General features: G+C 40.4%; 1 protein-coding gene across 3 annotated transcripts; it reads right to left on the reverse strand.

The window, feature by feature from the left end:
- Nucleotides 1–1067: 1067 nt before the first annotated feature.
- On the reverse strand, nucleotides 1068–7178 carry nufip2 (nuclear FMR1 interacting protein 2). 3 transcript variants are annotated; one of them, XM_054626148.1, is made up of 4 exons: nucleotides 6975–7178; nucleotides 3516–5204; nucleotides 2716–2748; nucleotides 1068–1667 (listed from the first exon to the last, which is right to left on the reverse strand). In XM_054626148.1, the coding sequence occupies exons 1-4, from the start codon at nucleotides 7120–7122 to the stop codon at nucleotides 1615–1617; spliced, it is 1923 nt and encodes a 640-aa protein (XP_054482123.1). In that variant the 5' UTR covers nucleotides 7123–7178; the 3' UTR covers nucleotides 1068–1614. The 3 variants fall into 3 exon arrangements, with proteins under 3 accessions (XP_054482123.1, XP_054482122.1, XP_054482124.1); XM_054626147.1 differs by having other exon boundaries at nucleotides 6957–7178; XM_054626149.1 differs by lacking the exon at nucleotides 6975–7178 and adding an exon at nucleotides 6796–6876.
- Between the last annotated feature and the right edge of the window lie 2992 nt (nucleotides 7179–10170).

Below are 10170 nucleotides of genomic sequence, written 5' to 3' on the forward strand. Positions count from 1 at the left end.
TCCTGATTTGGAGACGGTGATGAATGTGATGTCACAGATAGCAGTTAGCAAATTTGGGCTCCCTAGACTTAATTAGATCTTTCAACGTGAGCTCATTAGCAAAATTGACTTAAGGATTTTGTGCAACAAACTGAAAACGCATCTTAAACATTTTTTTTAACAAACCCCACCAGCATCTTGGGTGATGATTTTGTAGCTCCACATAACCCATTTCACAAATTTGTATGGATCACACGGTGTTATTGCACACTGGTTTGCAAATGTAAAATGTTATCAACAGTAAAAACATAATAGTACAACTCATCTTCACATTTCAACATAGTTTGACAAAGTGGCTAGTCGGGGAACCTAGATTAGTATTGCAATCGTTGTTGTGTTGCTGTTATCTTTGTATGGCGATGAACAGTGACCTCTGACTCGTTCATTTCCACCAGTAAACATGCAAAAGAATGCCATAAAACAGACCAAATGCTGAGTCAAAAAAAAAGGGAGGAAGTATTTTTTTCAGTCATAAATGCAACATGTTCCTGAAAATAGGAATTTAACGGTTTTAACAGAAAAAAAAAAAAGAAGCAAGCAAAATAATCTGTATGGACATCCTGAGTCTTGCTGCTGAAGAAATAGCACAAAACGCAGAAGACCTTATTGGTAGAAATGCCTCTCGCTCAGTTTATTCCTCAACTCAAGGATTCATATATTAGAAGGTATATGTATATATGAATACTCTTCAGTGACATAATGATCTGCATGAAATGTAGGAAAAGCTTTAAGATGAAAAGATTTTGCCTTTAACGGACCTGATTTTTTAAATCTTTAGCACACCTGTAATAAACATTGAAATGAAGGGGCGTAGCGTTCATTCAAATACGGCACTTCTGTACCTGTGCTCTGGGATCATACTGCAGTGCAGATAACACTCATGTTGGGGTGGGCAAAACAGTATAAAAGAAAGAGCAAGCATTTCATTTCTGGGCTCTGATTTTTACTTTACTTAAAATTACTTAAGACAAGGATCTCCCTTCCTGGATGGGGCCTCACCTATGAGCTTTCACTTAACTTACAGTTTAACTCCAAAGAACTTAACCACCACTTCAAGGCATTCTTTGCAAAAGTGTGCTCTCCTTTCTTCCACAATTAATTCAAGCTCGCACGCAACTGTGTATGTATAACGTCTAACATATCTACAATGAACTCATTTGAACGCGTGAAGAAAGAAAATGACTGAGGCATCCCATAGTCAGACTGACGGCTGCCGCAGTTCAACAGGATAAAGGCTTAGGGAGGTGCAATCCATGACACCTTCCTTTGTTGAACTCCCGAACATCATCCTTGAAGAGCCACGAGACAAACAAGTATCACAGCGCTGAAGTTTCATTTATCGTGTTGGAGAGGCACCGATCCACTCCTTTAACGTCCCTCCAGAGTGTCTGCGTGTTTGTCTGATGCCCCGAAGAAGTCTGTTATTCCACCGGAGATTCCAAGGAAAATCTGTCATGCTAAACTATCAATGTTTTCACAGTTGTCACTTTGTCTGTTCGACAGGATTTATGATTCCCAAGGAAGATAATCGCAGCACACAGAAGAGAAGAGGGTAAGTACTGTAGACCATCTACCTCACTGATCAGGTCCATCCTTGGTCTCATCATAAACCACTACTCTTTTTGGATCTACAGCAGGGGGGGGGAGAGGCAAAGGGTTAGAATAGTCAACATGAGATCAGTCTCACTGACGAATTTAAAGGTGCTACAAAATTCCCAAAAGAACAAAGGCGACAGATACTCCAGATTTACATCTCAATTTTGTTGATTACAACAGAGTAACGGCTGCATTTCACTTGCCTGCTGGCATGACTGCAGTAACAGAGGACCATACAAAGCAATCTGTTGCTGTAGGAGATTACCTTGGGTCGCTTATGTTTCTGCTGTTTAGTTACAAAACAAGTGTGGCATTTTTATCTTTTAAGAATTAACGATTATGTGATGCTAGACGATGATATAATCTGTACTGACCTAGAGAGGGTTGCTGAAGGCCTTAATGCAGCCTCTGTGCTGTAATGTAACCATTTGTATTTGTGTAGAGTGATTTAGAGCAAGGAGTAAACAAGCTTTAGGACTTTTTTTTAATGGGGTAAATAGGTGTAAATGCACACTAACCACATTAAAGAAAGAAACATTACAATTAGTTGATTGCCCAAGCCACACAGTTACCAGGCTATCCTAATATGAAGTACCTATTGTGAGCAAGTAGAATTCCTTTAACTGAAATAGATGTCAATATTTAGATTGAGCATGTATACAGCCTAGTCTGCATCCTCCATGTTTTGATCTTGTGCCGCAAGACCAGGATAGGCAACGCGGTTTTGAGTCAAAAAAAGAATTTGAAATGTCACAAGCACTGTAAGTCATAAAGCTCACTCTGTACATGAATACAAGTGATACATTAATTCCAAGTCCTTTTGTTTTGGTTGAATTACATCCCATTTGGATCTGAATCAAACACCAATGCACTTTATCTTTTTGCACATTTATGAATAAAGGTAACTTCAGACATGGACTCCCACCACTTTGAATGTTGTCCAAAACACTTCTTTCTTAATTTACTTTCATATTATGTTCTGTCATTTCAAGACTTTATTCTTGCCTAAAGAAGAACCGCCTAAACATTTCTAAAAAAGTCAGATGTAAGGAAGAAGTGTGACCAACAAGTTTAGTTTACCTTGTTTTTGCAAGTTGAAAATGAATTCCATTTCTGTTGAGAGAAAACAAAAGGCATGTTATTTCAGAATTAATTAAACATATTTTCAGAAAATGCATACTGATCTAAAAAAAAAAAAGAAAATCAAAGAAATATAAATTATTTTTTTTCATACTTTGGGCAAATAACATCTTTGGAGAACTGCTTAAAGTTATAATCCTAAAGAGTCTTGTAAAACAAAAATTGATTTCAGTGCATTCCCGCACTGGACTCAAACTGCTTTCAAGAGGGACTGACAGGGAACTATGCAGCATGTAATCCAGTGTTAAAGTTTGTAATTTTATCTCATCAATATCAGCCTCATTGTTTTCTTTTCACTCTCCCACAGTCTAATAAGAGCTGTATAAAGTTACTGCTAATCCACACCAGACTTTGCCGAATGCCTCACATTATAAGCATTCAGCTGCCAAAACACTGGGTGGCTTTCACTGTGAAACAGTCACAAAATCGGCAATGCATTTGTCACAAAGGTTAGCATTTATCCAAATTATTTTTTTGGGGGCAGCGGCCACAGTGAATTGTTAGATTTGGGGTTGCAGGCGACAGGCTGCACGCCGCTAAATGCTCAGAAAAGGTGACCAACTGTTACGAATTGTGCCGTGAACACCATGAAATGAGAGTGTGGTTGCAATTATTATTGACCAACTTCTTTACTTAAACAATGCAAGTTTGGTTGCACTGTTATTAGTGGCCACCAATAACTGTGTCCTCAGAGCTTAAGGATTACAATATAAATGATCATACAAGTTAGTCATAGTTACCTTTAGTGTGATAAGTGACAGCAGCTTTAATATCAAAGGATCCCAAGCTACACCTTCTGCCAATGTCTTTAGAGTGGGCCTGTTGTTTAGATGAGCCAAACGACACAGTGGTTAGCTGGCCCTGTGCAGGCTTAGCACCGTTGTCTTTACTGGGAGCCAACACAGCAGAACCTGCCCCCTTGGCCACAACTTTTGTCTTTTCCTGGCCACATCGCTTGCTCTCATCCTCACCCGGCACACAAGCAGGAGAACATGCATTAGACACATTGCAGGGGCCACAAGTCCTTTTCTCAGGGTCTTGAGCTAAAGTGCCGAGCTCTAAGAATGATGGGCTAACATCAAAGCAGGGCTGAGCAGCCTTGGCAGCAACAGCCTGACACTCGCTTTGAGGTGTGACCACAGTAGTCTTGTCCTCTGCAGGCCCCTTGCCGCCTCCTCCTTCTGGCCCCAAGTTGGGCTCATTTATGAAGGAAAGTCCCCATTGATTCTGGAAGATATCTCCCAAGGCTTTCTGATTTGTCTGAGCAGCCGGTGGGTCGAGGTGACGAGCACTAGGGAGCACAGGTTGCATATTTAAAGGGTAAATTAAAAGAGTACACTTTCTGAGCTCATATGCTTCTCCATCTACGGGACTGGTCGTAGAGCTACAGTTACTTTCCAAAGGAGATGCTACATTCTCGCCACTTGGGATAGATGGGGCTGGTGGAATACTACTAGCAGCAGGAGCAAAGAAGGTACCCACTGATGGACAGCCATTAGCGTTTCCAGACACAGGGCCATTAGTAAAGCTAGCTGAGGTGATAGTTTTCACAGCAGACATAGGGACCTGTGACAGTCTGACAGGAGGAGGCAGTGCCTCTCCTCCAACTTGAGCTACTTTGTTGAGGTTCTCTTTTACTTTACTTGCATAACTGATCTTGGGAACAATTTTTGCACTGCTATTGTCCACAGGAAATACTGGAGGAGGCTTAAACAAAGTCCATGAGTCCTCTTTTGAAGGTGAGGAAAGCTTAGCTTTGTGCCTCTCCTCAGTCTTTTTACCAAAGGTGCCAACTATTTTGCCATCAGAGTTCTTCCTCTGAGATTCACCCATTGAAGCCTCCGACACAACAGCCCGTCTAGTTGCTGAATGAGCTTCTCCTTTATGGGCGGCTCTAAAGCCATCAAGTCTAGAAGTCACTCCCTTCTCAGTTGTCTCAAGATTAAAAGTCCCATGCTCTTGAGAACTGCCACCCTGCTGCATGTCTTTCTCCTTGTCTCTTATCACATAATCAGTGTTCTTGGCGTTGTTACATCTGGCCTTGCGTTTCTTCGGAGTAGTATATCCACCTTCGGAGCCGCTGCCATCATTGTCCTTGCTAGAATAGCCATTTGTAATTAAGCCACAGTTTACAATGCCATTTTGAAGCAACACGGAGTCTTTCTTATCCATAAGTTGTCCCTCATGATGATTCAAATCCAGAGCCTTTTCATTGTCATTTTTAAGGTCCATATTCTTCTTAAGGTCCAATCCTTTGCTGCTCACTTTTGGAACAGTTGTGTACAGCTTTTGCGTTGATTTCTGCTTCACATTTGCATTACTTGTGTGTCTGTTACCATTGCTGTTGGGGGTATGCGACATACCAACAGTGTCAGACAGATGTGGTTTCTTCTCCCCCTCCTCCTCACAGATGCTTACTTTTTTATTGCCTGAAATGGGAAACAAAATCAGTTGTATGTTTATGACCATTGTCATAAAATTTGAGTTTATACTGAAAGTGTGTAGAAGAGAGTTATGCAACTTACAAAAATAAATAGTTTGATAAAGTATTTGTATTGTAATTATGAGCAATATAGTACCCTAAAGTCACAAAACATGGATACAGATTAGGATGCTAATGTACCTACTATCACACTCTTGTTCAATAATATTCAAAGTATGAATTATCGGCATCATTCTGCATTAAAATGTTGTGTCATTTGAACTGGTGTGTCCTATGTAAAGCATAAATGTGCACCATAAGTTTGATAACAGCCCATTTATTGTGTTTAGAGTTAACCTTATGACCATAGTCTTTTCTGATAAATTGTTGCAGCAGTATATGTTGTTTATGTACATACATGTATGTTGTTAAGAAAGCTATGTTGTCCAGCAACATTTATCTAGGATACGTGTCATTGCTAGCTTGCGTTAATAGTGTTGCCTGAATGTATATCTACTAACCAATCCAAGCTACAGGCATGTCTTATACCTCACAACTGTCAAATGCATACTGGACTGATACCCGTTAACTTTCTTGAAATGATCTGATCTGACATCAAAGACCAGTTGCAGCAAGATGTAGAAGGCAGGCTCACAGCAGCATATATGACATACATTTGGAGTGGCGGTGACCCACAAATAGGCCTTTGCAATGCAGAGGCATGGGCACGGCTGTGTCAACGTGGGTCTTTAAATGAAATGGTGCTGCCCGTCATGTCGGTGGACACAGCACACACAAGCTGCCGCACACAGCCCCGCTCCACTTATCATACATGCCATGTCCTCGCTTAGTTGCACTGACGTAAAGTCAGCTGCAGAGAAACGTTAAGGGTCGATGGTTACGGTCAGCGTCTGTTCAGCTGCAGCAACAGTTTCTTTATCAACTGGTATTCGTGTTGTTGCGTGGCTTCACTTTGACTGGACACCATGCAACAGGCCTGTCACAGAGGGCTAACGTTAGCTTATGACAACTAGCCACCGACTCGTTGGACATTAACACGCCATGTCACGAATAACGGTTGATTGTTCCGTCAGACGGCAGCCTAACACCCGCAACCCATGTAGGCAAACGGGTCACAACGACATGGCGGAGTTGCGAAGCGCTGTGGTCCTCCAGACATTGATTAGTCGCCGGGTGACTGTAGCATTAGCTCGCAGTGAAACTCTAACATGGCCGACAGGAAATGGAAGCTCAGAACATTCCAGTGGAGCCGGCTCGCGCTCCTAAACTGGACACGAGCGTGCTGAAATGAATGATAGAGATTAGACTGCTGTTTAGGGCGTTTCGCCACGCACACCTAACAGCCAATGCGTTTTTAAAACACACGATGACCCAATGTGATATTCTGAGATGAATTAGTTGCGTTCACAGAAGAGAAATGGGTGGTGAAACCGGCGCACAAGGTCAATCCCCGATATGTCAAACCACCACCAGCGACAACTGTCACGCAACGTCAGCTAGCCCGCTAGCTAGCCAGCTCAATGGTTGCTTTCTGGTCCGACAGTGGCCAACCATCGTTAAAACAGAAACCTACTCACCGCTGCAACGTGTCTGAAACTATTCTGGGCAAAAGCATATAGTTTGAATCAAAGGCTAGCTCTCAGGCTGAGCGCTCAATCGCGACGGAGTGAACACTAGTTAGCTAATGCTAGTCGGCTCGTTGACATTAGCTGACTAAGGCTAGCAAGCGTTAGCTCACTTTTCCGGATGGCCCAACCTGTTTTCTTCGTCTGCGTTTCCTGATGCTGGCGCTGGAAGTGGGTCTGATCATTTTTTAGACAAGTTGTATGTTGAGTAGGGTGTCTGTCCTCTCCGTGGTGGAAATATTGCCGTTCTTGTGCCCGATCTTTGGGCTGTTCCTCCATTGAAGTGTAGAATGTCGGACTTGTTCAACCAATATGTTAGCTCGCGGGGTCCAATCACTAGCAGAGTAAAACGGAAGCTATTTGAAGCCTCTGTAAACGTCAGCAGTAAACGTCTAAAAATGGCACTGTTTTGGGTGGCCAACGCCACTAAACTCCATGTCTACTATGTCTAGAGTTACACAGTGGGTATTTTGCAGAACTTTCTGATCTCAGTAGATGTTTCACATTTCACACAAATAACGGAGAAGTGATTTATATATAAAAAAAAAAAAAAAAAAAAAAAAATCTTTTCAGGGTGGGCAACAACGGGGTGGGGTTCGTGTGTGAACTAAAATCATATGACCGGAGGCGCTGCCACGTCTCCAGCAAGAGGACACTTGTGTGGAAGGTCCCGGGGAAAGCAACCCCAGTCCCAAAATGGAAAACAATTTATTTCAAATTCAATATCCCTCTATCCTCAAACATTTCCAAATCACTTGTAGGTATTTTACCACTTGTCGAAAGTCAAAAATGGCCCTGTGGTTATTAAGTTTTTATAATTTTTGGGGGGGCATTTTATACTATGATATATATATATATGTATTACTTTTTTATATATTATAAAATATAATTTGTATGGCATGTCATGGCATATTACACTATGACCTTTATTTACCTTTCTTATAACATAGTTGAAGATTGGTTTTTACAACCATTACTCATTTTTTTTATGCTGTGTATGACATACTGCATGACATTTTTCTGACATTCTATATAGTCAGACTTTTTTATGACATTCTGTACAATAACATTTTTATGGATTTTTTTGTACTACTACTACTATAATTTGTATGACATGTTTATGACATACAATACTATGAGATATTTTATGGCATACTATGCTATGCCTTTTTAGCTATATTTTCATGACATACTATACTGTGACTTTTTTGACATTGTATTATGACTTTTATGCTTTTTAGGATATAAACTGTGACATTTTTATCATTGACTGTAGATTTTTTAGGACATATTACTTTTTAAGACATCTATATAACCCATCAGTGTTAAGCACAGGTGGCTATAGAATTGTGCGTTGCAGTTATTTAATCATACATTACAGCAGTGGTCGTTGCAGACAGACCTGATCTAGATATTTGTAGTTATTACTTTTTATGACATACTAAACCATTACATTTAAGGCATTTCTTATGGCATACTGTGCAATGCTTTTTTCAGGATTTTTTAATGACATTATACTACAACATTTTTATGGCATTTTTTGGCATACTATGACTTTTTATAACTTATTCTACTATGACTTTTTATGGCTTACCATTCTTTATTTTTTTTGACATTGTGTATACCATGACATTTTTATGGCATACTATGATTTGACTTTTTCATATGCCATACTATACAATGATTTTTAAATACTTTTTTATGACATACTATTCTATGACTTATTTATGACATACTATATGACATACTATACTAAACATTTTCATGCTTTATGACTTTTCTCTGTACATTTCATACTATATTGTTGCAGCTGCCCTGTAGTCACACTCTGCAGCTGATGGCCACTGGGGGGTTCTACCGGACCATTTTGCTTAAGGCTACCTTAAGGGACAACAGAAGAATACTCCTTTATTTTCCCTCCAATATGTCAGTGACAACATCTTTTAAAAACTGTAGGCTACAGCTGATTCATTTAGCTAAGCATTGTAATCAAAAGTAAGAGAAAGTAATGTGAATAATACAACTATGAAACTAATGACATTTCTGACTAAAACGTTTTTCTTCTTTTTTCTTTTTAGGTAATAGTGTGGTCTAGAGGATAGGACCAAATTGCACCTACAGTTTATATACTCTCAATGATACAAACCAGATTGTAAACTAAAATAACATAGCTAGCGGCACCCTATCCACCTGTTTGCTCCATATAATTCTCTCTCATAAAATAACATAGATGTAGACACAAAAAAATTCAACCATTATCAACACAGCATTACAACAATATTCAGGGCAGCACATAAAATCAGTCTTTCTACCTGTTAACTTGAGCTTTTCCTTTCTGGTTGCTATATTTACCATTTGTTTCTCTCTCAATCTCTGGGTTAAAGAACATGAGATTGTCAAAACTGCAGATGGGGAGACATCTCATCCTAGAACGTGGACACAGCAGCGGATATCCTGGTTCCAAGGACAGGAAGGCTGCTCTTCCTCTACCAACCCCCTCAGACATTGACATACGCATATAAACATGCATTGTTGATGACAAAACCACCCATTGCATTCTTTTACCCACTAATGCCATAGACTCTTTGAACGTTTTTCTTGTGCTAACTGTTAAAATGCCCTTATTCTCTCCAGGGTATACATATCTACCCCTGTGAAGAAATAGTAAATAAACAAAGTGTGATGAAAAAATGAAACTTCATATCAAAATACTAATGTCACCCTTTGAACTGAGCCTATCTGGTTTCTTATCAGTCCCATGATAGACTCTTTTCCCCAACCAAATTAGCCAGAGCCCCCTGCCCCCCTCCCCACCCCCACACTCCTCATTTCCTTATGTTTTCTGAAAGCAGAGCTCTGTTTTTCATCAAAAGGTCAAGGGGCCATCCTTTGTCATTCCTGCTTCTGAGACAAATCTTAAGCAGCTCTTGCCCTTTACCTTCTTATTTCAGATCTTTGTGCTTTTGGAGTAGTTGAGTGGTGCTGTCTCATTGTTTGCGCCCTCATCTGTAGTGCAGTATAGTATGAATCAGTGTAGCATGGCCTACATCTTATATAACAGCCGGTCTAAAAAACACAAAATGGGGTTACTGGAAGTTTCTATTTGTGCATGAACACTAACATAAGAACCAACTCATTTGTTTTGAATTTTGAAACCCACCTTATCCATATTTGACAGTGGAGTAGAGAAAGTGCTCAGTGAGGGTGTAAAGTGGTGCGGATTGGGCAGCATACCCTGACTCCTCTAATCTTTCCAAATAAACACCCTTCCTCCCTCTCCCTGGTTCCAGGGGTTATCACAGAAACCCCCCACTGCTCCCCTGCCCA

The sequence above is a fragment of the Anoplopoma fimbria genome, chromosome 24, assembly GCF_027596085.1.
Source record: "Anoplopoma fimbria isolate UVic2021 breed Golden Eagle Sablefish chromosome 24, Afim_UVic_2022, whole genome shotgun sequence".
Taxonomy (NCBI): Eukaryota; Metazoa; Chordata; class Actinopteri; order Perciformes; family Anoplopomatidae; genus Anoplopoma; species Anoplopoma fimbria.

Bases quoted from the DNA above. Each gene is read 5' to 3' on its own strand.
- nufip2 (XM_054626147.1), bottom strand. From the start codon at position 7,122: ATGGAGGAACAGCCCAAAGATCGGGCACAAGAACGGCAATATTTCCAC. The intron at 5,205-6,956 runs GTGAGCTAACGC...TTCCCATTTCAG, and splicing joins AGGTTGGGCCATCCGGAAAA to GCAATAAAAAAGTAAGCATC. The intron at 2,749-3,515 runs GTAACTATGACT...TTCTCTCAACAG, and splicing joins TGTCACTTATCACACTAAAG to AAATGGAATTCATTTTCAAC.